General features: G+C 45.5%; 1 protein-coding gene, 1 non-coding gene and 1 pseudogene across 5 annotated transcripts; 1 reads left to right on the top strand and 2 right to left on the bottom strand.

Moving 5' to 3' along the window:
* Positions 1 to 248: 248 nt before the first annotated feature.
* Positions 249 to 27,252, top strand: Ttf1 (transcription termination factor 1). 4 transcript variants are annotated; one of them, XM_027942521.2, is made up of 12 exons: positions 249 to 283; positions 4,502 to 5,527; positions 6,815 to 7,041; positions 8,497 to 8,682; positions 9,665 to 9,743; positions 12,322 to 12,452; positions 14,216 to 14,450; positions 16,157 to 16,246; positions 17,184 to 17,249; positions 23,591 to 23,676; positions 24,509 to 24,696; positions 25,804 to 27,252. In XM_027942521.2, exons 2-11 carry the CDS (start codon positions 4,509 to 4,511, stop codon positions 24,688 to 24,690), a joined length of 2,301 nt encoding a protein of 766 aa, XP_027798322.2. In that variant the 5' UTR covers positions 249 to 283; positions 4,502 to 4,508; the 3' UTR covers positions 24,691 to 24,696; positions 25,804 to 27,252. The 4 variants fall into 4 exon arrangements, with proteins under 4 accessions (XP_027798322.2, XP_071457201.1, XP_027798330.2 ...); XM_071601100.1 differs by having other exon boundaries at positions 24,509 to 27,252; XM_071601101.1 differs by lacking the exon at positions 249 to 283 and adding an exon at positions 718 to 853 and having other exon boundaries at positions 24,509 to 27,252.
* On the bottom strand, positions 7,630 to 7,702 carry Trnav-cac (transfer RNA valine (anticodon CAC)). Its single transcript has one exon. It is a non-coding gene; the product is annotated as a tRNA-Val (tRNA).
* LOC114094000 (la-related protein 1B-like) lies at positions 22,090 to 23,388 on the bottom strand (annotated as a pseudogene).

The raw sequence follows: 27,252 nt of genomic DNA, 5'->3' as shown, positions 1-27,252 counted from the left end.
GCCAGCTTTAATCTGAATCATAAGCTAAGTTTCTTTACAATTCTGATGGTCAACCATTTTTGTTTGTTGGTTGGTTTTTACTTTGTCGCACCTTTTACTCGACCTCTTTCCCTAAGACTCCGGGAAACACGCGGGCAGGCAACTACGCATGCGCCATTTCGGGCAGAGCCGAGTTACTATGGCAGCGCGACGCCGAGAGGAACGGAAGGCGACGTAAGACTACTTCCGCTTGCGCGGCGGCAGCACTTCCGGGTCAGAAGGCTGGCTGCGACGGTCCTGCGGGGTAGGTTGGAAGGCTTGGGAATTGGCGGGGTCCTGGTGGCCGAGCGCCGGCTGGCGACTGTGATGACCCCGTTATCCTGGGACGCGCGGGGGCGCAGGGCGGCCGGCGTCGCTTACTCCTGGCCTCGCCACCCGGAACTGAGGCGGACGGCGTGGGAGGAGGCCCGAAGTCCGCCTCACCTCGCCGCCCGGAGGTGGCGGGGACTGCGAATGGCGCGTGCTCGCGGGGGGAGCCGTTGGCCCCGTCGGTCGGATGAGTTTCGAGCCCGGGGGAGCCGGGGGAGCCTGAGGGCCGCGGGTTGTGCGCGGGGAAGCCGGGTGCACCCAGGGGCCCGGGACGCTGGAGAAAAGGGCCTCCGTGCCTGGCCCAGTTGAAGGGAGGAGGGCGGCGCGGAGGAAGAGCGGTTTTTGCTGGGCCCGGGAGGAGTCGGAGCGTGGTGTGTTGTGGGAACTGAGGCACGGCTGCGTCCGACACCCAGCCCAGGTGAGAGGTGGAGAGCTGGGCCGATCGGGCGGATCAGGACCAATCCTAGAGCCTTGTGGTCCCGGAGCCGTAAAAAGTTTTTAGCAGGTAACGACTATATATTTGAAAGGTCATCCTTGTAACTGAGAGCTTGATCCCTGTCCCCAATGCCAATCAATGGCAATTTAATAATGAGGACACGGTTTTGAGAAAAAGAAAAAAGAAGGTTTATTGCTTTGCTAGCAAAGGAGAAACACCTGGGACTCCTGTCCCAAAGGTTGTGACTCTCCAGATCCAGGGGGACAGGGAGGTTTTAAAGGGACTTGTCAAGATTTACGTTTCAGGTGCTCTGGTAGGGGGTCCCAGGGCTTCCTGATGGCACATTAGGATTCACTTGTTGATTGGGAGGTATTCACTTTCCATATCCTCAGCAGGCATCTCCTTCCTGTAGTGGGTGTGTTCAAGGGCAAGATTATGATTCTGAGAAGGCAGAAGAGGGTTGGGATCCAGCACACACATGGCTGGAAATGGCCTTTGTCAGGAGAAGGGATGCTTTGTTGCAGCAAGAGAAGGGGAGAGGATGAAGCAGGGATGTTGGGTTTGGAAGGTGAAGTATTTCTTTTCTAAATTGTATGAGTGTGAAGTTGGAGGCAAGTTTGTCTGCTGCAAGTGAGAGAGAAGAATGGCATTTAGAACTTTGTTGAAGTGAAGGAATTTTGAAATATTTCAAGAACAGTGTAAAGAGGGGCTGGGATTGTGGATCAGGGGTAGAGTGCTTGCCTAGCATGGGTGAGGCACTGGGTTCAATCCCCTGGCACCACATAAAACTTAAACAACAACAACAAAATAAAGGTATTGTGTCCATCTACAACTAAAAAAAATTAAAAAAAAAAAAAAGTGAATGAAGTGCCTGGAGCAAGGCTATCCAAAGTAGTACAATACAAGCCAAGTATGTCGTTGACAATTTGCTAGTAAACACATTAAAAGTTATCAAAGCAACAAGTAGAATTAGGAGTGTATTTCACCTAACCCAATACCCAAACTCTGATCTCAACATTAAGTCAGCATATAAAAATTATTAATGAGATATTTTACCTTCTTGTTCTGAATCTTGAAATGCAACATATATTTTACAATAAGTGCAGTTTGGCCTGGCCACATTTCAAGAGCTCAGAAGCCTCATGTCTCTTCTAGCTACCCTCTAGGGCACATAGATGTAGAGAAACAGAGTTGGATTTCTGGGCAGTGTTCAAGTCCCATCTGTAGTCAGGAACCAACTATTTGCAGCGGTTCCCTTCTGTCTAGTTGTGAGGTTTTTTTTCCTTCAGCCATTCTGAGCAGGTTAAGGGCAGCCAAAGAGAAGGCACTGATTTATTCAAGAAGACATTCATTGAGCCAGGTGGGCATGGTGGCTGGTGGCTCAGGAGGCTGAGGAGTTCAAAGCCAGCCTCAGCAACTTAGGCCCTAAGCAACTTAATGAGACTTGTCTCTAAGTAAAAATTTAAAAGGCTCAGTAGTTAAGGCCCCCAGGGTTCAATTTTCTGTACCAAAAAAAAAAAAAAAAAAGACATTCATTGAGCTCCTCCTAGGAGCCAGGTACTCTGCTAGATGCTGGGGCTATACAGGTGCATAAGACAAAACCTGCTAGACCCTATCTGAGTAGGGAGTCAACACAGTACTCATTTTTGCTATAGCTGAGTCCTCAGAGAGGTCATACACCCCTTGTCTTTCTGGAGGGTGGTTCCCAGCTTGCTTGACAACTGGGAGGAGGCCACCAGACCTCTAGGGGCTGTTAGGGGAGGAGCCGCTTCAGAAAGCACTTTTAAGTCCGAATTCAAACCAAAAGAGATCTTTATTTACCTGGCCAGGGACTGTAACCCAGTATAGAGACTAAAAAAGTTCTGTGATAGGACAGCAGCTTTCTGGTCCATCCAAGAAGAATATAAGGACAAAAACCACAACTCAGTGACTTGCTTATCGCCATGTAAGCTAGCCAGTTACAGAAATTAAACACTAATAAGTGGGACCTATGGGCTGTAGGCAGGACCGGAGTTTTCCAGTCAGCAGGCAAGTGGATAAACAGAAGCTAAAAAAAAGCATTAGTTTTGCAGTTCAGTTGACCACAGTCCTGGGTTCAAGCAAGTGCTAGACAGTCACATCCTGAATTTGGGCGGGAGTTGGCAGGGCGAGAATCTACTTCAAAGTCATGTAGACCCACAAGGGCATTCAAATCCAGGATGTAGCGCACCACGACCACTGCTGCATCCTGAGTAGGGTACAATTTGTGGGGTACAAAGTATAGAAAGACAATTTTTATAAGAAAACAGTTTTCACTTCAGTTTCTCAGAAATAGCTCTTATAATAGTTTTTTTTTAAGAAGGTGGCAAAATGGCGTCTTAAGCCTGCCTATGACAGTTCTTGCTTTATAATTATCTCACTTATCAAAATCTTATAATCTATATTCTTTACTAATCTATAACCTACAACTTACTCTTATTGATTGTATTTATCAGTTCACACCACAACAGTGCTTGCATGGGAGATAAGGTCCAGGGGCCAAGGGACTTGCCTTGAAGTGTAAGATGTTCTTTCATATCCTTTTCTTTCAGCAGCCCTGTTCTCTCAGCTGCCATTTATTCCCCAAGATAAATTACGTGCCTTCTGCAGAAAACACAGCCTTCAGGCTTGAGGCCATGAGGGTCTGTCGTTTAGTGACAGCAGCAGCTGCAGATCAGAATACTTGGGTGCTCAGGAGGGGAAATGCAAGGAGATTCTTTTGATTTATGAACCACATAAATGAATTACCTAGTCATAAACAAATAAAATCTAAAATTGTGAAATCAGAACCAATATAGAGCAAGAAGTATGTGACATTTACAAATTTTTATTTTTTAACCATTCTCTTTGGTAAGATAAGTTTCTTACTATATTTAAATTCTAAAATGTGTGTGCTTTATGTATTTGTATTACCCTTACAGCCTTATGCAAATTTATTCCAGCACATTGCAGGATTTTTACTCTTTGTTGGACACTAAAATTACAACTAGGCTAAATGCTACCAAAGAGAAGTATAGTTTTTTTTGTGAAAGATACCATTTGGTGAGTGGGCCAAGCCCCAGGGGGCAACAAAAACTTTGTTGAAGAAGTGACCTTAAAGCTGTGCTGTGAGGGATGGCAGGAGGCCAGAGGGTGGGAGTCAGCAGAGGTCACCCAGGAGACCCAAGGGCATATTTAAAGGACCATAACAAGGCATATGTGGCAGGAGCACAGCTGGACAGGTCAGAGATGAGACTATGAGGGGCAGGGACCTGAGTGTGCAGAGTGTTGTCCTTTACATCATAAAGGCAATGGGACTGGACAGTTGGTTGCAGTAAGCCTCCTCTGCATTTTTAATAATATATATAATTTACAATTATGTTTCCAGGCTTCTTGTTTGTCATATAGTTTCATTTTGCCAGATCTCCCCACCCACGCTAATGTTTAAAATCCAAAAAATTGCTGGGCAGGGTAATCACCTGTAATCTCAGTGACTCTGAGGCTGAGGCAAGAGGATCACAAGTTCAAGCCAGCCTCCACAACTTAACAAGACCCTAAGCAACTTAGTAAAACCCTGTATCAAAATTTTTTAAAAAAAGCTGGGGATGTAGCTTAGCAGTAAAGTACCCCTGGGTTAAATCCCCAGTACCAAAATAAAATAAAATAAAATGCAAATACATTTAAAAATTAAATAAAAGTTGTTGTCACATTTCCCTGTAGGAATAAAATGGAAGGAGAGTCAAACAGATTTGAGAATTATACTCCAGTTTTTGACAAGAAGAACAAAAAGTACTTTGCATATAAGGAAAGACCCCAGAAACATACCCATGAAAGTTTCAGAATCTCCCCTCTGGAAGGTGACCAGCTTCAAATAACTAAGAGTAAGAAGAAAAAAGATGTCCAGCTTCTAATTTCTTCTCCTTTGAAAAAACCAGAAATCTGTGATCAGACTGAAAAGGCTACTTCTACAAACAAGAAGAAGAAAAAGAGGAGAAAGAGTGCTCTGGGGGTAGACCGGGAAACAGGGGTTGCTTATGTCCTCGTGGATAAAGAAAACATTGAGAACACGCCCAAGAACTTGGGGAGAGACGTGGATGTCGTCTACGTAGATATCAGCAGAGAGCAAAACTCAGCAGAAGGGTGTGTGGTGGGTGAGCACGCGGCCACTGAGTCTCCTAAAGGTGGGCCAGAGGAGCCGTGGAGCGGAGCCAGGGGGAGAAAGAGTCGGAGCCAGCCGGGGGGAGTCGCAGCACCCGAGGACCCTCGAGGGGGCAATGTACTGCCCCAGCTGGAGTCACCGGCTCAGCCACCCTTGTTTTCTCTGAGCCTTGAAGGGGAAATCTCAGAACCACCAGTGTCCACTGGTAAAAAGAAGTCTAAGAAAAAAAAAAGGAAAAGGTCCAGCGTGCAGGAATGGGAGGCCTCAGCGGGGCCTGGGGATCTAGCTCACCATCCCCCCAAAGAACCTCAGGTGGCCATTGAAGCAGAGGCTGGAGAAGGCAGTGACACACTAAAGAGGGTGAGAAGGTCCAGCGCTGTGAAGAAGGCCAAGAGGAGGAGGCACGTCTCCACGGAAAGCCCTGTGGAGTCTGGTGGTTCTTCAGCACTGGTTGAAAACTCTGGGAACACGCGCTCTGGTTCACCGGAGGGCGAAAGCACCATGGTGGAAGAAAGGGTGACAGTCCGGCCCCTAGAGGGGAGAGCCCAGGCCGCGCAGGGGGAGAAGCAGGTGCCAGAGGCGCAGAGGTAGGTGAGAGTGGCTGCCTTGTGCTGTGTGCGTGAGGCCTCTTCCTTCAGCACAGGGCAGTAAGTGGCAGGTGTCACAGGCGCTTTCACATGCAGAATAATGCACATATTTAGTTGAGCACACTTGGCAGGTGGCTTAATATCTTCATGTCTAAAGGAAAGCAATTAAACTAGATTTCAGTAAGAGCTATTTTGAATCCTGAAACTATATAAGTTGAAAAGATATTTAAGATCCCAAAATGCATCCATAAAAAGGAAGAAGGATTTGATATACTATACTTCACATTCTGTAGAACAGCCAAAAAAAAAAAAAAATCTTGGTTTAATATTGTCACTACATGTTAATGTAGTGAAACCATTATTTATATAAATGCCATTTAAGTATGCTATATGATGGATGAAGATAAAGAGGTTTTTTAAAGACCACTTTATCTCATAGTCCCTCAGGACCGATTTTCTCCCCATTTTGACTCAGTGACTTTCTCACGCCTGTTCTGGCTTAAAATATTTCCACATGAAAGTTATGAGGAGGGCATGTCAGGTGGCGTTGATGAGAGTCATGGGCCCACTTGTGTCCTCTGTCCTCGTGTGAGGAAAGTTTCCACACACAGACCCACCCGACCCTTTTCCCAAACTGATACCCAGATCAGTTTCCAGACCACTGATTGCTGCGAGGCAGGAGTGTGGCTCTTAGCTCACCTCAGTTGTGAGTTTCTGGAAGCTGTTCTCCCTTCCCTCCGGTGGTGCCAGTCTGAGAGGGTCGCTGATGTGACCGAGCATACTAAGGGCAGATGGGGGCGCCTTGCAGAGAGTTTGGGGAGGACTTACAGTACCTATATAGAAAATAATCAGAGGAGAAAATGAGGCCCTAACTATCTGAGTAAAAACAACTCTGACTATGCCAACCCGGAACACTGACCTAACCGTTTGGTAACATCGTGTTATAAAGCTCAGCTCATTGGGAGGGTCTGGAAGAATTGTTTTTTCAATTCTGATTCTTAGTGGAAATAAAAGAGGGTTTTACTGATGAGAGTTAATATCTAAAATCAAAAAAAGATGAGAAATAGTAGTATAAACAGTATTTGGTAGAATTGGGGCTTCACATTACTTCCTAGGCCACCTTGGACACATATCCATGTACATCAAGTTACGTTGAGAATCATGAGCTGAATCAACTCCAAGGTCCTGTCTAACTTGAACTCTGGTAGACTGAGGGTCATTTAGGAAAGCAGTTGACTGGCCGTCAGGGCAAGCGATAGTCAGTGTTTAACCCGGTTTCCCTCTTAGGTTAAACCCTGCAGTTGAGGAAGAGCATGGCTTGGCATTGCCTGGGGATTCCACAGCAAGACGTTTATCTGAAGAGCAGAGAGAGTCTGGTGACTCAGATGTGGACTTGGATTCCGCCGTGAGGCAGCTCCAGGAGTTCATTCCTGACATAAAGGACAGGGCTGCCACTACCATCAAGCGGATGTACCGTGACGACTTGGGACGGTTTAAAGAATTTAAAGCTCAGGGTGAGGTTGTGGCCCCTAGTGGAGGTTGGACTTTCCTGGGCTGTGTCGTGAGTGATTCAGGTTGACAGATTCACAGAAAAAACATCCTTTAGCCCCTTGGGCTCTCTCCTCCCAGTGTTGTTTTCTGAGCCGTGGAATGACAAAATGAAGGGCCTGCGTTTTCCTCCTTGCCCCACTTCTGGTGGAGGACACAAGGGAGATAATAAAATTAAAATATTGGCAGCTTAATGTCAACTGAGATGAAGTGTAATTTCTTTCCCTAAAATGGTGATTTGAGGATGAGCTGGTTGTGGTGGGCATGGACTCCAGCAGGCAGAACCTGCTCTCCTTGGTTCAGTGCTTGGTGTAGGCTGTGTTCTGCAAATGAGCACCATTTCCTGCATGTCTACCAGGGGAGGCCCAATAGCACTGGTCAGTGAAGAAAGTAAAACGAGTTTATCAGTTTGAAGAGATGTAGAAATAGACAAACTACATGTGCACACCATTTATAGAGTAGTTTCTAAGCGTCCTTTTTATTGATTTTGATCCTTTTTATTAACATTACCTTAAAATTTTTTTAAAATATTTTTTTTAGTTATACATGGACATATGTGGTGCTGAGGATCGAACCCAGGGTCTCTCACATGTGAGGCGAGCGCTCTACCACTGAGCCACAACCCCAGCCCCATCTTGAAATTTTTTGAGTTATGTATTTCATAAAAAGTATTCTTAGACTGAGTGCATTTACACACACCTTAATCCCAGTGACTTGGGAGGCTGAGGCAGAAGGATTGCAATTTCAAAGCCAACCTCAGCAACTTAGCAAGGCCCGAAGCAATTCAGTGAGACCGTATCTCAAAATATAAAGGGTGGGGATATGGCTCAGTGGTGAAGTGCCCCTGGGTTCAATCCCTGGTACCAAAGAAAAGTATTTTTAGAATAAATTTGAGAACAAAAAGACAATCTTTGGATTTCCAGCACATAAAAAAGGAAGAAAAGAAAGAAAGACAAATATACTATGTAGCAGTCAATGAGTGCTTTGCTTGGTGAACAGGAAGAGGGTGTGATGTCTGCTGCCCTTCCCCAGAGTGTATGCACTGGACACCTCTGACACTTTCCTGCCGGCTTAGGCAGAGCACCACCCTCCATGTGGGGAGGGAAGGGACTTTTTTTTAAACTTTTCACTTAATGCTATCTGGATTTTTAATGAATATATGTTATTCATAATAGTTAATATAAATATTAACTATTTTTAGAAGATTGATGAAGTAGGAAAGTTGACTGGGATGAGCAGGGAGGACCTTGGGGGAAATCTGAAGGAAGGGAGGGGTTCTGAAGGTGGGGTTTGGGATGAAGGGCAAGGGCACCAGCCCAGCTGCTCCTCACAGGTGGGCCTGGTGCTCTAAGAGCCAGGGGTTTGCTTTTGTTCTTACTGACAAAACCTGCTCTCTCTCCCTTTCCCCTCCTCAATCCTAGGTGTTGCTATTAGATTTGGCAAATTTTCTGCAAAGGAAAATAAACAGATAGAGAAAAATGTGCAAGAATTTCTGTCTCTGACAGGAATTGAAAATGCAGACAAGCTGCTATACACAGACAGATACCCAGAGGAGAAGTCTGCCATTACTGAATTGAAAAGAAAGCATGCGTTTAGGGTGCACATTGGTGAGTTCAGAAGTGCTTACCCTGACCCTCCAGTTTTCCCATCCCCTGCCTGCAGTACGTATTAATTGCTGCTGTGGTGAATAGCATTCTTACTGCCAGTCTGAACTTTTGGGGATTTGGAACGTGTCCATGTCTCCCAGCTGCAGTGCTTTTATGAATTTTGTGAAAAATAAAGTTAAACCAGGAACGGTGGCAAATGCCTGTAATCCCAACAACCCTGGAGGCTGAGGCAGGAGGATCATAAGTTTGAGACCTTCCTCAGCAACTTAGTCCTTAAGCAATTTAGTGAGACCCTGTCTCAAAATAAAAAGGGCTGGGGATGTGGCTCTGTGGTAAAGTGCCTCTGGGTTCAATCTCTGGTATCAAAAAAAAAAAAAAAGTGATCACTTTTGGTCTTTCCTACTTGGCAATATTTGTGGCTTTTGGTGTCTTGTCCCATTCTTGTTACTCTGCATGTGCTGCACAAAGCCCATGCCTACATGCACCTTGGTCTCCTGCAGTTCTTGAGGTGGGCTGTGTGCTTGGGGCTGGGGCCCTCCTTCAGGATGCTGTGGGAGATTAGGAGGCCATGCAGTAAAGGAGCCAAGTAAAGGAGGGTGGGGTGGTGTCTTCTAGAGAGGGAAAGCAAGAAAAATGTAGTTTCATCTTATGGAGAACTGTTGATGTGTGTCCCCTGCCTTAGGGTGTTTCTCTTTTTAATTCAAATGATGTTAAAAATACTTTGCCTTCTATGGGTCTTTTCCATGAACTGAGTAGACCAGAATCTGGAGTCTCCAGTGCCTTAGCATCCAGTTTGCAAAGCTCTCCAGGGCAGCAATGATGGCAGGCGTCTGCTCCCCAGGCCAGCTCTGCGGGACCAGCACGGGGCTGAGGATAGTTAGTGCAGCTACAGAGGGAGGCTGTCCTGGGTCCCTGCTGCAGTTGTGACTATTTCACTCCAGCCTTTTCAGACCCCTCTGACTCTTGTTTCTTCTGACTGTAGGTAAGGGCATTGCTCGGCCCTGGAAACTCGTATACTATCGAGCAAAAAAGATGTTTGACGTCAATAATTACAAAGGCAGGTAAGAAAAATGTCTTGTAATTCAAGCCAGAACTTTGTTCTCTAGAGAAAAAGTTCTTTGCTGACATTATAAATCAAAATATCCTTAGCACCAGATGGAAAACAAAAGTCATGAGGAACTTTACATGCGAAACTGGATTGGATATTTTTCAATTTGTCTTCAAGGTCCTTTAAGTTTCCACCTCTTTAATAATCCTTTTGTAACCTCTGCCTGAATCTCGGCATTCCTTTGTGTTTGGTTTAGCACTCAACACGCCCTTCCTCTCTCACCACCACCCCTGCTCTCCTCTGTCATAAGTGCCTGTGGACTTCAGCGCTCCGCACATGATGCACCCGTCTGCCTTTTAGCACAATTCTCTGGGTTTAAAGGTGGAAGTAAAAATGAACATTAGGTCATTTACATGCAATTCTGGGGTTTCTATGCAGAGCGCTTAATGTGGTTCTTACTCTCAACTTTGGGTGAGGAAAGTTTCCACACACAGACCCACCCTACCCTTTTCCCAAACTCCAAGATTAGACAGTGTGAGTAGAGCTTTAGGAAAATTCACTGAAGACGGTGTCTTAAATGGCACTTAAAAGCATGCCTTTGGCAAGTCTGTGGTGGCAGCAAGGGTAACCTGTTTTTGCTTGCAACATAAGTACGAGAATAAACTTTGGAATAGTAATACTCTTATTATTGAAATGATTTAAGAAGTTAATTTGTTTGTTTGTGCCACATGATTTGTGTTGGGGTGGTCACTACCTTAGAGTCTTTCTTTAACCGAAGAGTTCCTCACTGAAAGGAACCAGGAAGTCAAAGACCAAGGCTTTAGGTTTAGAATTTAGGGCAGCACATCTCTTTCCCTGTTGTACACTTATCCCTCCTAGTTCCCTTGTGCTGTTGCTGCAAGCATCTTTAAGTTGCTGTTTTATCTCAGGAAGACCCTGACTACCTTGAGGGGGAAGTACTAGGAGGTTTTATTTTATACCATTATTCTTTTTGTGTGTGTGTACTGGGGATTGAACTCTGGTGCCCTTGACCACAAAGCCACATCCCCAGTCCTATCTTGTATTTTATTTAGAGACAGGGTCTCACTGAGTTGCTTAGTACCTCGCTTTTGCTGAGGATGGCTTTGAACTACTGATCCTCTTGCCTCAACCTCCTGAGCCACTGGGCTTACAGGTGTGCATCACCACACCCAGCTACACCATTCTTCTTCTTTTTTTAAAAAATATTTTGTTTTTTAGTTGTAGTTGAACACAGTACCTTTATTTGATTTTTATATGGTACTGAGGACTGAGCCCAGCACTCCACACGTGCTAGGTAAGCACTGTACCACTGAGCCACAACCCCAGCCCCAACACCATTCTTCATTTTTTATTTTTTATTTTTATTTTTTTTTTAGTTGTAGTTGGACATAGTACCTCTATTTTTGTTTATTTATTTTTACGTGGCGCTGAGGATCTAACCCAGGGCCCTTCACGTGCAAGGCGCAACCCCAGCCCCACCATTATTCTTAATAATGAAGAGCGTAGAGTCCCTGTAGAGTTCCAGTGGTCTGCATTGACAATGAGTTTCTGAAAGCCTTAAGATGTTATTGTGCTGAAGGAGTTCTGGATTGCTATTATCAGGAATTAGTATTTTCCTAGAACTTCTTTTGTTTGCCAAAGCAGTAACATAACCTGCGTTCCTCTACCCATACTGAGGGTTAGGAATCTTAGTTTGTTAGAATGATTGCTTTATTTCACTTAAAATATTTAAGGTATTTTAATCTCAAATGTATTTTTAATTTTATAGTGCTTTTTTTGGTAATTGTTTTTTCATGGGGTTGGTGCATTTTAAATCTTTAAAAAGATACGTATTTGTGTTCAGCCATTGGCTACATGTTTACTGAATATCTGTTGTCTCTTAGGCATTGTGGATACCATAGAGGACATTACCAGCAGGGTCCTTGTTCTTGTAGAACTTCCATTCCAGAGCTGGGCCATCCACAATATGACCACCAGCCTCGGGTGGCTGTTGGACGCTTGAAACCTAGTGGGTCCAAATTATGGTGTGCTGCAAGAGTCAAGGAAACACTGGCTTTGGGAGGCCCGATATGAAGGAAAGAATGTAAAACAGCTCAGTGTTTTTTGATACGAATTACATAATGAAATGATAGCATTCTTCATGGGGTTAAAGAGAATGTATTCTTCAATTAATTTCATTAATACTCCATGAAAGTGAATCCCTGTGAGGCTAACATATTTCTATCAGGCAGCCATGGTCTAGAGGAAGCCACACCAGCAAGCGAGAGCCCGTGATGTGTAATTGCAGGTCATGACCAGAGCTGGGGAGGGGAGCAGGGCAGCCCTCTCTGAGGGGCACCTTTGTACTGCTGTTCAGGCAGCGGGTCAGCGGACTGCCTCCACCACAGGTACAGAGGCTGGGAGGTGAAAATGGACCGAGAAGTTATTTGCTCTGCTGAGATCCTGAGATGCAGGGATGGGAGCGGGGATCGTCAGGCCTGGATGCAGGCTCCTGGCGCCCTGCATTTGGCTCTTCCCATGCTGGCAGCATGCTACAGTGACCATTTTTAGGAACATTCTTCTTCTCTCAGGTATAGCCAAGGAGATACGGAGAAGTTGAAGGCATACCATTCCCTCCACGGGAACGACTGGAAAAAGATTGGAGCCATGGTGGCCCGAAGCAGCCTCTCGGTTGCCCTGAAGTTCTCCCAGATCAGCAGTCGTAAGTGACTCACCTCATGGTGAAGGAGCCACAACTGAGCCAGCCCCCAGAGGTTGCTGCTGGCTGGCCTCTGAGAGCACTCTTTATTTTAGGGTCATTTTCTCTGCTCATTCATTTCACTTTTTTATGCATTCAGTGAACCTGTGCTACCTTTACTACACTGGTTTTGACTACATCTAAGTTTAGTGAGAATATAACTGCCATGGAGGCTGGATGGGGAGCTAGTTGGAGGAGCCTGTGGGAGGGAAGCGCGCTCTCGGTGGCCTTTTGGCAGGGAGGAAAAGCACTGGTGTCTTCTGTCAGTTTTACTCTTCATTTAGAGAAAGTTCCTTTAATTACGTTCTTCCCGTTAAAACGTCCCAGATTGCTCTGAGAAAACGGGCCTCAGGTGGGGTGTATTGAACACAGAGTCCGTGTTCTGGCACTCAAGTAGTGTGATGCAGCCAGTCCTTTCAGTTTCCAAGAAGAAAAGCAAAAATCTGGAATTTTAAAAATATTTTGTGCCAGGCACGGTGGCCACGCCCGTAGTCCCAGCAGCTCAGGAGGCTGAGGCAGGAGGATCACAAGTTCAAAGCCAGCCTCAGCAATGGTGAGGTGCTAAGCAACTCAGTGAGACTCTGTCTCTAAATAAAATACAAAATAGGGCTGGGGATGTGGCTCAGTGGTTGGGTACCCCTGAGTTCAATCCCCGGTACCAAAAAAAAATTTTTGTGAATTCTAAGTATCTTTTTTCTCCCTTTGGAAATCTCTTTATTTCCAAATATTTATCCAAATTATTATTGTGGAGCAGGAGGGGATAATACTCTGGGGGCCAAACTGAAGCCCTGTGCAGGCTGTGGTCTGATGCTAACTCTAATGCTCTGACACCTGCCTGTCCACAGGGAATAAGCTCCTCTGATGCTTCTTGACATCTGCACAGGAGGATGGCCTTAGGGCGACTCTGGGACCTCTTGTCAAGTGCTGGGTGGGCATCACAGTGACCACCAATATCACAGGAGGAGCTGAGGAGGGAGGTGTGTGCATGACAAGAAAGTCGTTGGACTCTTTCCTGACACATGCTTGGGAGCCTCACAGTGTCGCGTAGTAGACGTTGCTCTTGGAAACAGGAAGAACAACTTCATTGAAGTTGAATGAAATCGTTGTTTAAAGAAAGGACTTTTTTTCCAGCACTGGGGCAGAACCCAGGGCCTTATGCACACTGCAAGTTCTATACCACTGAGCTACACGGCCAGCCTGGGACGTCTGTTTAATAATTTCTGGCTTTGGTTCTGAAAAAGAGTCATGGCCAAATACTAAAGCTTAATAATTTTATTTAAATTGGCATGTAATTTGGACTGGGATTGTGGCTCAGCGGTAGAGCGCCTCAGGTAGAGTGCTTGCCTAGCACGTGCGGGGGCCCTGGGTTCGATCCTCAGCACCACATAAAAATAAATAAATAAAGGTATTGTGTCCAATTACAACTAAAACTTAAAAAAAATTAGCATGTAGTTTGATTTTTTTTTTTTTTAATACTTTCTTAGTTGCTGATAGGCCTTTATTTCATTTATTTACTATGTGGTGCTGAGAATCGAACCCAGTGCCTCCCACATTCTAGGCAAGTGCTCTACCACTGAGTCACAACCCCAGCCCCAATTTGATGGTTTTTTGTTTGTAATATGATGTCGTCCATTATCTTCTGACAAGTGCCTGACTTTTTCTTGTTTCGGGTTGTTTTTGAAAGCATGTAGATTAGCAGCTACAAGGCCATCCTTTTATGTCTACAGAAAGAAATCACGGTGCTTGGAATAAGACGGAAACACGGAGGCTCATCAAGGCTGTTGAAGAGGTGATTTTAAAGAAAATGTCTCCCCAGGAGATGGAAGAGATGGATTCACAACTCCAAGAGAATCCTGAAGGTCGCCTGTCAATCGTCCGGGAAAAACTCTACAAGGGCATATCCTGGGTGGAAGTGGAAGCTAAAGTGGAAACCAGAAATTGGATGCAGTGCAAAAGTAAGTGGTAAGTTTACGACTTCTAATACAAACTTCAACAAGACTCTCCTGCGTTGCTCACTGGTTTAGGGCGGAGAGGCGAGGCTGCTAAGAACGTCCATGCACACTCACAGGTCAGAAGTGAACTTCTGCGGCCCACTGCCCCAACTGCTCCAGTGTCAACATCTGAATTAAATGAGCACCTGATTTGCTCTGACTCAAAGATAGGTGCAAGCTGCTGGCTTGAGGAGTGTTCCATGCTGGAACAAATGGCTTCTTCACCCAGAACTTAAGCCTTTTTAATAATGAAATGGAATTCTGATTTTTGACTCTGACTTTATTTCGTTTATAAGACTAGAGAGCATTTTTTTTTTGAGAGGGAGAGAGAGAGAGAATTTCAATATTTATTTTTTAGTTTTCAGCGGACACAACATTTTCGTTTGTATGTGGTGCTGAGGATCGAACCCGGGCCGCACGCCTGCCAGGCGAGTGTGCTACCACTTGAGCCACATCCCCAGCCCATAGAGAGCATTTTTTTTTTTTTTTAATGGTAGGAAACTCGGGTTTAGAAGAGAAGTCCTGAGAATGGTGGTCATTGATTGTGGCTTTGCCTTTTTAGCTTTGCTCTCTCTGGCTTTTCTGTTCTCACCTGCAGTGAGCCAGTGGCACCCTGGTCAGTCACCCAGAGGCTCAGTCCTGATCTGGCTGCAGCCGCAGCCCCATATTTGTTGGTTTTCATGGGAGACTACACTTAGGGAAACTCCAGAGAACAGAGTGTTGTTGGGGGCATGTGACACAGAGGGAGCAGAGCCCTTCTGCCCAAGCTGCAGCAGGAGGTGACGGCTGAGCATTTCAGGGGGGGTGATCAAGGCTGGTGCCCTTCAGAATCAACACATTTAAGGCAGACAAAAGTGTTTGTAATTTTAAAATGGGAAACTTTGCATGCTGAACATATGTCTACCTCAGGTAACGCTGAAGTGGCCTCAGGTGATACTTTTCAAACCTGTGAACAACGGGCTGTTGGGGAGATCAGTGTCGGTCACCTACGTGGGTGCCTAGCATCTCCTTTATCAAGAATGTGATCTGAAGAGCTAACAGTCTGTCCATCAGATTGTACCAAATTTCATTCTTCAAGATTAGTATTTTTTTTTAAGTGTTTAGTTGGGTGAGCACTGTCACTCAGAGCTTTACTGACACTAGAAGGCTCATTACTTCTCTTACCACTTTTCTAAATGTGCTCTGCTTGGTGTTCCAGACACTGGGAATGGTAACAAGGACAGTGTCCATATGCTGTATAAACAAAGGTGAATTGAGTAGTTTATTTATTTATTTTTTTAATTGTTGTTTAGACCTTTATTTATTTACACATGGTGCTGATAATCAAACCCAGTGCCTCACACATGCCAGGCAAGTGGCTACTGCTGAGCCCCAGCCCTAGCCCGTGAATTGAGTTTAAACAGCACCTTTAATAGGCATAGCACCTGTTAATAGGCTTATTTTTTTTCCTCCCTTTTTAAAACTTTTGTTACGAAAATTTTATAATTTGTAGAATTTCCCATCCATCATTCAAATTTAAGAAATCAATAACTTTCTATCATTTTACTGATTCCTTCCCACTTTTTTCTTTTTTTTTCTTCAAATAGGTATGTTCTTGATGATGGTAAATGTGTTGAACATTAGAAAGTCATCGAAATGTTAGAAATAAAAAAGAAGTTTTTATTCCTTTTCACACAGGACGGAAATTCTGACCAAGAGGATGACTAATGGTGGGTTTGTGTATCGTGGAGTGAACGCGCTGCAGGCCAAAATCAACCTTATTGAAAGGTACAGGGACAGAACTTGGTGCTATTTTAATGGGTTTTCTCTCTAGCCAGAGTGGCTGTTGACATAGCAGAGATTGCCGTGTCATTGCTAAGGGTTAGGTACAAGCTCTGGCACTTTCTACAGGTACTGTGGGTGGAACAAATTCAGTCTGCTTGTTTGCCTTAAATGAGGCTGAAGATGAGAAGTTCCCTGCCTCCTGCTGTCCTTGGGAGGGTCGGGTGGAGACATGTGCATGGAGCATTCTGTGTACTCCTTCACTGGTTATTTCAGTCTTCAGAGCTTTCCCTATGGATGGGAGTTATTTCTGTCCATTGGAAAATGTGAGTAGAAAATTCAGACAGAGCCCTGCTGCTCTGCATTGTGGCTTGGTCTCTTAGAGTCTTCCCAGGAGCGTTCCAAGGGCAAAGGAGATGTGGCCTGGGCTTGTATTGACCAACTAACAGCAAAGAGCGGAGAGCTTGGCTCTGGGCGCCCTGTCAGCCCTTCTGCTTGGTTCACTGGGGTGCCTCCTGGTTCTCGATACTCGCCTGGCTAGTTACATGGCCACCTTTCTTCCCTTGCCAGAGAGACAGACAGCATAGACGAGCAGGTCAGGTCAGGCAGGCCGGGGCCAGTGCTGGCACACCTGTTAGTTGTGAAGCCTTGAGCAAGTGGCCTGCCTGTCAATCCCATTTCCTTGAGTCTAGAATGGGCCTTGTCCCCCGACCTCATCACAGATGTCAAGGGTCACTCTAAGTGACGATGCAGAAAGGTCTTCACACCATGGCTGTCGTGCTGTGAGTGCTGAGCACAGATGCTCAGTCACTGACATGCCTGGTGGCCTGGCCTTGGATGGGACAAACACCCCAGCTGCCTCCAGCCATTGACATCCCGGGGTTCCATGAAGATGTGCTTTGTCCTGATTTTTGCTTGAGATTTTCATTGTTCTTTCTTACAGGTTATATGAAATAAATGTGGAAGACGCCAATGAAATAGATTGGGAAGATCTTGCTAGTGCCATAGGGTAAGACCATTTGTTAAATATTAAGTTACTTACAAACTAGAGATGACTCAGAATTTAAAGAGTGGGTCTGAAATTCATGCTGCATATGGAATTATGTGTAAATGATACTTAAAATTAATCCGGTTTGCAAGATAACCAATTTGATGTAACTCAGAGTAAATAATAAATTTTAGAAGCAGACAATTAAAGGTACTGAGTTGTTAGCTAGGTAAGCTTTCATTTCACTAAATAGCATTAATTGGACGTTTTTTGTTTTCTGTGTGTTTGTGCACTTGAGGGCTGTGGCTCGTCATACCCGAAGTGCTCTGAGATTAGACTTCAGGTAGAGCATGATACTGTGACCCCAGCCCACTTAGTTGAGTGTTCAATTGAAAAATATGATTGTAGACTGGGCGTGGTGGCATACACCTGTAATCCCAGCAGCTCGGGAGGCTGAGGCAGGAGGATCTCGAGTTCAAAGTTAGCCTCAGCGATAGTGAGGCACTAAGTAACTCAGTGAGAGCCTTTCTCTATTAAAACACAAAAATTGGGTTGGAGATGTGACTCCATGGTTGAATGTCCCCGGAGTTCAATCCCTGGTTGTACCCCACCTCCCCCCCCCAAAATATGGTTGTAACTAGGAAAGTGTCAGCATGCTGTCCACTGACCATGGCAGGCGAGGCGGCAGAGACAGATTGTGCACACTCTGCCTTGGAGACCAAGAGGTTCTGGCGTGTGCTCCTTTTCAGTCTCTTTACTAGAAAATTAAGGCCCAGTCGCTCTTCATCTACCAGGATGAGCAGCTGTGTGCCTTGCGTTTTCCTGGCCTCAAGATGCAGCATTGAACAAGACAGCTGCTTTCCCTGGCAGAGCTTCGGTTCCGTTGATAGAGAGATTTTTGTATACTAAGGAATTGACCTAAAAACCCTCAACAAACTATGCTGACAGCAGTGATGGCAGTAACGGAGTTTACTTCCTGACCCCGTATTGCATACGAGACACACAAGACTCGAGTGAGTTAGGACTCCAGGGCTCACCTCTCCTCTAACAAAGACTGTAAGCAAGTAAGCTAGTTTCAGACAGCTTGGGTCCTAACAAAATAATAAAGTAGGGTAGAAGAGACCTGGGGAGGGAGTCATGACATAGGATGGTTAGAAGACCTCTCCAGGTGGTCACAAAGGGCAACACATAAACCAGATGGGAGTAGAAGAGTGTCCTAGGCAGAGGGGAGCAATGTGAAAGTCAGGGGAGGCAGGCAGTGGCTGGCACATCAGAGGGACAAAGGATGGCCAGGGTGTGTGACGGCAGCGGTTGAGCCAGGCTGCCCTGCATCCCAGGTTACTGAGACATATGAGTGTCATGAGTGCTATGACGACATGGCACTGTCTGCAGACATGGCAGTGGTTACGGTTCTCCCTGTGTGCCTAGTCTGGAGCTTTGTGACCCTCGTGGCGCCCTGACTTGGGTTCTCAGCCCAGCTTGCACATTGAGCTCATTGGGGAGCTTTTTGGGAATGTTGATGCCACAGCCAGGCAGTCCAGGAGTGTTGGTCTGGGGTGGAGCCTGGGTGTCCTCTGTTTTCCAAGCTCCCCGATGGTTATAATGTCCTGCCATTGCTCTTGCTCTGGTGAGTTAATGTGGTTCTGGGACTGTGTTCTAGTTAGGATTTTTTTAGAGGCATATGAGAATGCAAATACAGAATTGAATATTACACCCACACCCAAAAGGAAGAAGGACTTGGGTTTATTGTGTGAGATTTATAATATTTTAAAGAATAGGAAGTAGGTTACACGGTCCAGAACTGGAGAGGCTGCTGGGAGGGGAAACAGTGAAGGGTGGCCCCAGCCCCACGGAAGCCCACACCCGTGCCCCTCCTGGGCATCCTACCCTAGGTGCCTGCTACAGAACAGGAGCACTGTTCCGATTTTTCCTCTCCCTGAACAAGAGTCATAGAGGTTGTCTTTTCAAAGAACCAGCTCTGAGCTGCCCACCCTCTGCTGGTTGTTTTGGGGTCTGCTCTGCTCTTTATTGTATTTTTCCTTCAGCTCTCTTTGAGTTAATATTTTGCTTTGTTTTTCCACTTTTTAAGATGGGTGCTTGGCTTCTTTTAAATTTTTTTTTTTTTCTGCTGTAATTCAAAGCCATATGTTTTCCTCTATGTACTATTTTACCAGCATTGTAGTTTTTTTTTCACCCCCCGGAACTTTTTGTCAGAGAAAGTTTAGACAAATACAAAACAAATGGCCCTTTGCTTCTGTCACCCCCTTCAGTAGCTCAAGCCATCCTTGCTAAGCCTCCGCGTTTCCCCCTCTGGACATTGTTAATATGTGGCAGATTTGATGTGCTCTATGGCCTCAGTGCCATTGAAAATTCTAATTTTTCCTTTTGAGTGAATCTATTTGGAATTGAGTAATTCCATTTCTAGAAATATATTCTACAGAATAAATTCACACAAAATTGAAATGACTTCTGTGCAGAACAATGTAATGTATAGTGTTTTTCTAGAACAGCCTGACTGCCCACTGATAGTGTCCTGGGTGGGTAGATAGATGGCTCTGGTGTGGTGAGATACTGTGTAGCTCAGGAGAGAATGAGAAAGCCTTTAGGTGGCAGTAGAGAGCTCCAAGATATATTCTTGGTGACAAACTGCGTGGAGCATTGGTGGGTACGTGCATGTTACATAAACATGTGTATTCAGGAACTTTGGGGCTTGGGATATAGCTCAGTTGGTAAAGTGCTTGCCTCACGTGCACAAGCCCTGGGTTTAATCCCCAACACCACACCCCCAAAAAAGAACTCTGTGTACTGTGGATCAGCAAATCTGATCAACCGTCCCACCTCCACCCCCACTGAAGACACTAAAGGTAAATGGAATGTGCTCAAAGTCTCTTAAAACTTCCCAGCTCTCTTTGAGTTAATATTTTGCTTTGTTTTTCCACTTTTTAAGATGGGTGCTTGGCTCCTTTTAAATTTTTCTTCCTTTTTGGGCGTGGTGCACACGCCTATCATCCCATGGCTCAGGAGGCTGAGTCAGGAGGATCAAGAGTTAAAAGCCAGTCTCAGCAAATTAGTGAGAGAGTAACTTAGCAAGACCCTGTCTTAAAATATTAAAAAGGCTGGAGGTGTGATCCAATGGGTTCAATCCCCAGTACAAAAAAAAAAAAAAAAAAAAATCCAGATAGTTTAGTTAAGTGATTTTTACTTTAAAAACAATATTAGATTTGGTTGTTTCTGTCCTGCTTATTATTAGTTGAAATATATTGTAAATTGAAAATCAAAACACCGTAGGCTTTGTTTGTTTGTTTGTTTAGTTCTGCACATAAAAAAATATATATCCACCTTGGAATTGTGACAAATGTACCTGTCTGAAGGGTGGTGACCAGGGTGTAGATCTGGAGTAGACTACTCAGCACAAGTCCTAGCACCCGCCTTTGTTAGCTGTGCCTCAATTTCCTCACCTCCAAAGTGAGAGGGAGAAGAGGGAGAGGAGCAGCTCCAGCCCAGAGTATTTCGAGGATTGTTGGTGGTGTGTGAGGCCATTGGCAGCCAGCCCCAGGCAAGCTCCACATGGGTTAGCTGCCACACCGCGTCTTCACTGGTGACTTCCTCCTTCAGCTGAGCAGAGCCGTCCCGAAGAGCTGCTACTGTTTGGTGCTGCCGATTGAACCCAGGGCCTTCCACACACTAAGCATGCGCTCCGTGCCTGAGCTGCACCTAGCTGCTTTGTTGTTTTTGGTCCAAATGAGCAATAACTTCATATGTGTCTCATTTCTTTCTTTCTTTTTTATTGTAATTTTATTAATGATGCATAAAAAGTTAATGGACAGGCATCACCAACTTGACTGTCGTAAATTATCCTGTAGAAAAACTATTTTCTATATTTTCCAACTTAACAAGATTGTTCATAAGCTGGTTAAAAATGTCATCTTAGGGGCCTGGGGTTGTGACTCAGTGGCAGAGTGCTTGTCTCACACATGTGAGGCACTGGGTTCGATCCTTAGCACCACATAAAATAAACAAACAAAATAGAGAGATCGTATTCTTGTATATCTAAAAACAAGATTTTTTAAAAATGTCATCTTGGGCCCAAGTTTATACAATAAATAAATGTAACTTTTACAATCAGCCATTTTATCTTCAAAAAACAAGCAAGCAAACAGTGTCACATTTGTTCAGCTTTTAAAACACTTGCCCAAGCTGCTTGCTGGAATAGAAGCACAGGGCTGACAAAGAGATAGGAGAAAAAAAATTTCTGTGAAATCGTCCATTAATGCTTTTTTTTTTTTTTTTTTAATATTTATTTATTTATTTTTCGGTGGACACAACATCTTTGTTTGTATGTGGTGCTGAGGATCGAACCCGGGCCGCACGCATGCCAGGCGAGCGCGCTACCACTTGAGCCACATCCCCAGCCCCGGCATTAATGCTTTTTGACAGGCAGGATTTATACTGGTGTATCGAAAACACATTTTGAAGAGTAATGGGAAAATATCCTTGTTTATTTCTTCAATTTCTTACCCCTGAAATGTCCACATCAATGAATCTCACTGTCCAGGGGAAACATGATGACGCGTGAGTCATGTAGTGTTGCCACAACAAAGGCAGGGTCAACAGGAGCCCAGGTCAGCAAGCTGGGAAGTGCCCACAGTCCTCGCTCTCTGCTCGATTGACCTGGGCACAAGTACCTGGAAATACGCCTGGAAACAAAAGACAGCACCTTGCAGTATTTCCACAGTGATGATGATTAGCCTCCCTCTCAAAAAAGTAGCCATGTGGCCTAAGTCCAGTCACACAGAAAAGGCAGGTAGCTTCTGGAAAGCCAGCCACTGTCCTGGCTCTGTGAGCTCTTCACTGTCGTGCCTCAGTAGATGGTCACCCTGACTGCACCTGAGCAAAAGGCTTGGCCTGGCAGGAACTGGGGACAGTCCACCAGCCAAGATAAGCCTGTCTGTGGCGTGCTTCTGGGAGGAGGGCCCAGAGCTGGCCATTTTTCTGGCTCTTTCTTTTTCCTCACTTTTTCATCCACTTCTACTTCTGTGCTGTCCTTCAGGGCCTCTAAAATGGGATTAAGGTCTGTGGTGAGAGCCTGATGTGAAGTCAGGCAGTCAGGAAGCTTGCTCATCCATTTTCTCCAAGTTTTCTCTAGTGAAGTAACATGCAGCTTGACACTCAGTACACTCCTTAGGCAGTGCTTCTCCACCAGGAGACACCTGTACACCCACTGCTGTCGTCGTAATGCGTTACACTGGTGTCAGTTTCACTTTGAAATGGCTGACCTGTCCTTTCACCATGTTCTTGGTGACCATACAAATGATCAAAGTTCCCTTTAGGGTTTTTTCTGCCTCGTCCTCTTCCCGGTCTTCATCTTCCTCCTTGGCTTTGAAGGGACCGCAGATATCATCCCACACTCCTCACACCAGATATTTCCTCCTCCTCATCTCTTTGTTTCTCTGTTGCCTCCAGCGTCATGTGTCATTTCTCCTATTACTGGGATAACTTATTTGCTTCAGGTTGACACCAATAGCTGTCTGGGGTCCAGGTCTCCCTTGCCTTGGGTCTTGTATCACCTGAGTGCAGTGGGACCCACTGTGTTTATTGGCTCTCTCTCGCCTCGTCCTCACTGGCATTTTCAACAGGACCATCTGATTTTGGTTCCCGGTTTTCTTTGCTCTCACTGTTACTCTTTTTTTCAACCTTCTTTTCTAATTTGTAGCTTCTTATTTCCTTGCTGATGACACTCTGAGACTACAAAAAGGTTTTTCCAGGGCTGGGGTTGTGGCTCAGAGGTAGAGCACTCGCCTAGCGTGCCTGGGGCACTGGGTTCCATCCTCAGCACCACATAAAGTAAAATAAAGACATTGTGTTCACCTATAACTAAAAAAATAAATATTTTTAAAAAAAGGTTTTTCCAGTGCTTACAACTCCCCTGGCGTTGGCTGGTTTGCCGTGTCGCTGAAATCACTGGCTTTATTGGGTTTCCTCGTTTTGAGTTATCCTGCTCTTATAATTTTGGGGAGCCTGAGCTTGGCGGATGCCTCGTGCACAGCAGATGACTCTATATGCTCATTTCTTTTTTTTAAAATTTTTTTAAAGTTTTCGGTGGACACAACATCTTTGTTTTTGTATGTGGTGCTGAGGATCGAACCCAGGCCACACGCATGCCAGGCGAGCGCGCTACCGCTTGAGCCACATCCCCAGCCCTATATGTCTCATTTCTATCACACATTTATGCATGTGATGATTTCAGGTTCAAGATAAGAAAACCAGGTGTGTCTATAGCCCCCACCTGAATAAATGTGCTTACTACACAAGTATTGAAATGGTAATTTTTAACTGACATTTTCATCTTTTTCTTTCTAAAGCGATGTGCCTCCATCTTATGTTCAAACTAAGTTTTATAAGCTGAAGGCGGCCTGTGTTCCCTTTTGGCAGAGAAAGACGTTTCCAGGTCAGTACTTTGAACATGGGTGGCTCAGAGCCAGTCATGTGGGCAGGTGACGTGATTCCTGGAACCTCAGCTTCACCAGGTGTAAAATGGTGAATATTGGCAATCATATCCTCATCTAGCAGGAGTTTCAAAAGGACCAAGTGAGGGGATGCACCATGTTATGTGGTTATCATGGTGCTTGGTACTTGGTGACCACTCAGTAACTGTGTCCTGCTGGTGCTTCTGTCACACACACTTGTGCACACATGTGCACATGGCACGTGTGTACGTGTGCAGACAGCATAGCCCACACACTTCCCCATGTACTCACACCACACGACATGCTGTTCTAGAAAGAATGGAAGGTGCCTGATTCCATAGGGAGTTTAGCTGTGTGGCTCCCACACTCAGATCCATCGGGACTCTGTGGGGCACTAGTTAGAAACATAGATTCTCTGTACAGAGTGCACAATCTGGGTTTCCCTATAACATGCTCCAGGGAGGTGTGCTATAGCCTTCCCAGCAGTGGTGCTCTGCCTGGAGCCACAGTTGGGGTGACCTTGGACTCTGGAACGTGTGCTGAGGCACTGCTCTGCATTTAGCTCACGCCACTTCCCAGGTTGCACCCCCATTAGCTCCATGGCCTTGGGCAAGCTGCTCTTTCTGCCTCAGTTTTCTCACTGGGAAACTGGGTTAAAAATAGGGCCTAACTCATAGGGTTTGTTCAAGGTCTGGGCGAGAGAAAGTGAGTAACCTGTGGTGATAAGATCGGTGCATTATTGTATCCTATGTTCTTTGATGTAAGAGGTTTTGTGCAGGTGAATAATTTCAAGGTTAAATTTGTGTTCTGCAGAGATCATCGACTACCTTTACAAGACTAGTCTACCTGTGCTTAAAGAAAAGTTAAAAAAGAAGATGGCGAGAAAAGGGACCAGAATCCAGACTCCCACAGCACCCAAGCAGGTTTTCCTATTTAGAGATATCTTTCATTCTGAAGATGATAGTGAAGGAGAAGACACAGAAGAACAAAGTTAAGCAGAGGTTACCATTTCTTTTCCTTTTTTGTTAGTTTGTCTTAATTTGTACACATGTTAACATGTTAGCTTTCCATTACTCTAACAAAATATCTGAGACAGTCGGCTTGTAAAGAGAAAAGGTCTGTTCTGGCTCAACAGTTTTGGAGGCTCCACTCCATGATCAGTTGGTCCTGTTGCCTTGGTCTGTGGTGAGGCAGCACAGCATGGCTGGAGTGCACGGCAGAGCAGAACTGGTCGCCTCGTGGCCAGGAAGCAAAAGAGGAGGGGGGGGGAGGCCCCACCCTGGAGACCTTGTACCAGGCCCCTCATCTTAAAGGTCCTGCCACTTCCTGGCAACAGCACTCCGGGAACCAAGCTTTTAGCACGTATGGGGGGCCATCGCTGAGCTATCTGAATAGCCTCTACTCGGCCTTGAAGCCAAGGAGATTTTGGTTTGGCATTAAAAGTCATTTTGAGGCTTCTCCCACTTAATGGATTACACAAAGCATGTGGTAAGCTCGGTCTTCACTGGGCTAGAGAGGCTGCTCTTTAGCTCCGGGCTTGGGCATTACCCATTGGGCTTGGACAGCCCCCCTCCTACCTTATTTGGCAAAAGAACATTCCATTGAAATCCTTTGCAGCCCCCTTGTATAAATAAAGCAAAAGTGGGCTCTTCTCTCTCTCCTCCCACTGTGGAGGCAGGACCCCTGAGGTTGCAGAGCCATCCCGCCCTCGCTCTTTGAAAATTATTTTCTGTGCTGGGTGGTTTTTCGCTATATTTCTCAGCCAGCTTACCTCACACGGAGGGAAACTCAAAAATTATAGTCCATCCAGGACCAGGATGTGGGCCAGAAACCCGTGCACCTTTGAGGGACATTTGGCATCCAAACTATAGCACTTAGTAAAGTTCTTTTCGGCAGTGATGTTTACAATGGCCGGAACAGGTGATGGCGTCTATTGTGGAGCATGAGAAACTTACTAACATTCCTATGAAAGTGCTGTTATGTGGAGAGGAGCACGCCCATGGGGCTGCAGAGCAGTAGAGGGGAGGGCTCACCCGTGGTGCTGGTTGTGTGGGTGCACGGCACACTCAGCACCGAGACACATGCCACTCTGCACTCTGTTCCTCCAGGGCTCAGGTGCAGTTCATTCCTGGTGCAGAAAGGCGAGAGGTGGATGTGTGGATCTTCTCTTCCTCCAGCTGGTGTGTGTCACTGCTTGCACACCCCATCTGCCTAGACTCTAGTGTCTGTGAATGGTACTCCTCATATAGCTGTCTTCTGAAAGCTGGATACTGCGTTCATGTGGTATCCAGCTGAACAAAAAGAGGAGCAGCAGTTTCTTCTGTCGTTGATTGAAAGCCTGGCTCTGAGGCTTGTCGGAAGCCTCAGGACAACTCCTGCTGGGTTTTCAAGGGTAATTTTAATGGCAGCCTTTTCTGTCATTCAGGAAAGCAAAACAGAGAATTTGTTGGGCTTTAGGTTATAGAGGTTGTTAAATGGGATGAAGGAGTCAGCGTGGGGGGGGGCGTTGGATTATCCAGAGTTTGAGACTATACAGGTAGCTGTTGTAGCCCCTGCATGGGACACTGAAGCCCCCTTTGCCTCCCAGCAGCTCCATGAACCCCTGGCTGTCCACTGCTGCTGCCCTCACGGCAGCCTGTGCACATGTCCCTTCGCCAACATGTGCCTCTATAGGAACATGTGTCTCTATGCTATATAAGGGCTTCTGCCTCCTCCTGCCTTCTAGTCTCCAAGTGCCTTGTGTGGGCCGCCCCTTAGCAGAACCCTGCAACAGGGCATCTGGGCCACCTGAACAGGGGAAGAAAGTGGCTAAACGTGGGCCGTCAGTGCGGAGCATGGCTCCACTGTGTCCTCAGGGCTGAGTGGTTCACGCAGCACTTGTCAGGTAAGCACTGTGCCACTGAGCCACACCCCAGCAGAATATGCAGAGAATTCTGGGTGTGTGTTGCTGGGGATCCAGCCCAGGGCCTGTGGATGCCAGACACGTGCTACAGCACTGTGTGTAGCACCCCTGACTGGTTACTAGGCTACAGTGCCTCTGCCCAGACCTGCCACCTGGGGAGACGGAAGAACTCAAAGAGGGGTGAGAGCTTTATTCACCACTGTATCCACAGCACCTGTCACAGTGTCATGCAAAAAAATGGACACACAATAAATATAAACTAAATGAATATTGTCTTAGTGAGAATCTCTCCTGTGGTCAGCTCCTATCCCTAGACATGCTAGTCTCCTTGCCGATGGGACAATAAATGCTGTATTCCTTTTGGAGGACAATTTGGTAAGACTCATCAGAGCCTGAAGAATGTACATGTTCTATGACCAGCAATTTTTAAGAATTTGTCCTGTAACATAGTAGGAAATGTAAATATTTGTAATAGGAAACTTGTTAAATTATGGTATATCCCTAGAATATTGCACAGTGTTTAGAAATGATAATAACAGGTTTGATTGATGTGAAATATTTCAGAAGAGTATATATATTTTCTCAATTTTGTAAAAGTAAAAAAATTAAGGAAATTGTGTATGTAGAAGCATTAAAGTGAATGAAATGAACCCAA

The sequence above is a fragment of the Marmota flaviventris genome, chromosome 13, assembly GCF_047511675.1.
Source record: "Marmota flaviventris isolate mMarFla1 chromosome 13, mMarFla1.hap1, whole genome shotgun sequence".
Lineage (NCBI taxonomy): Eukaryota > Metazoa > Chordata > Mammalia > Rodentia > Sciuridae > Marmota > Marmota flaviventris.
Note: the sequence above shows the minus strand (reverse complement) of the source record. Positions and strands in the feature narration are given on the sequence as shown.

What these genes read in the sequence shown, in the direction of transcription:
- Ttf1 (XM_027942521.2), top strand. Translation starts at nt 4,509, where the DNA reads ATGGAAGGAGAGTCAAACAGATTTGAGAATTATACTCCAGTTTTTGAC. An exon ending in TGCGTTTAGGGTGCACATTG is followed by an intron (nt 8,683 to 9,664) that starts GTGAGTTCAGAA and finishes TTCTGACTGTAG; the next exon opens with GTAAGGGCATTGCTCGGCCC. An exon ending in GTTCTCCCAGATCAGCAGTC is followed by an intron (nt 12,453 to 14,215) that starts GTAAGTGACTCA and finishes TTATGTCTACAG; the next exon opens with AAAGAAATCACGGTGCTTGG.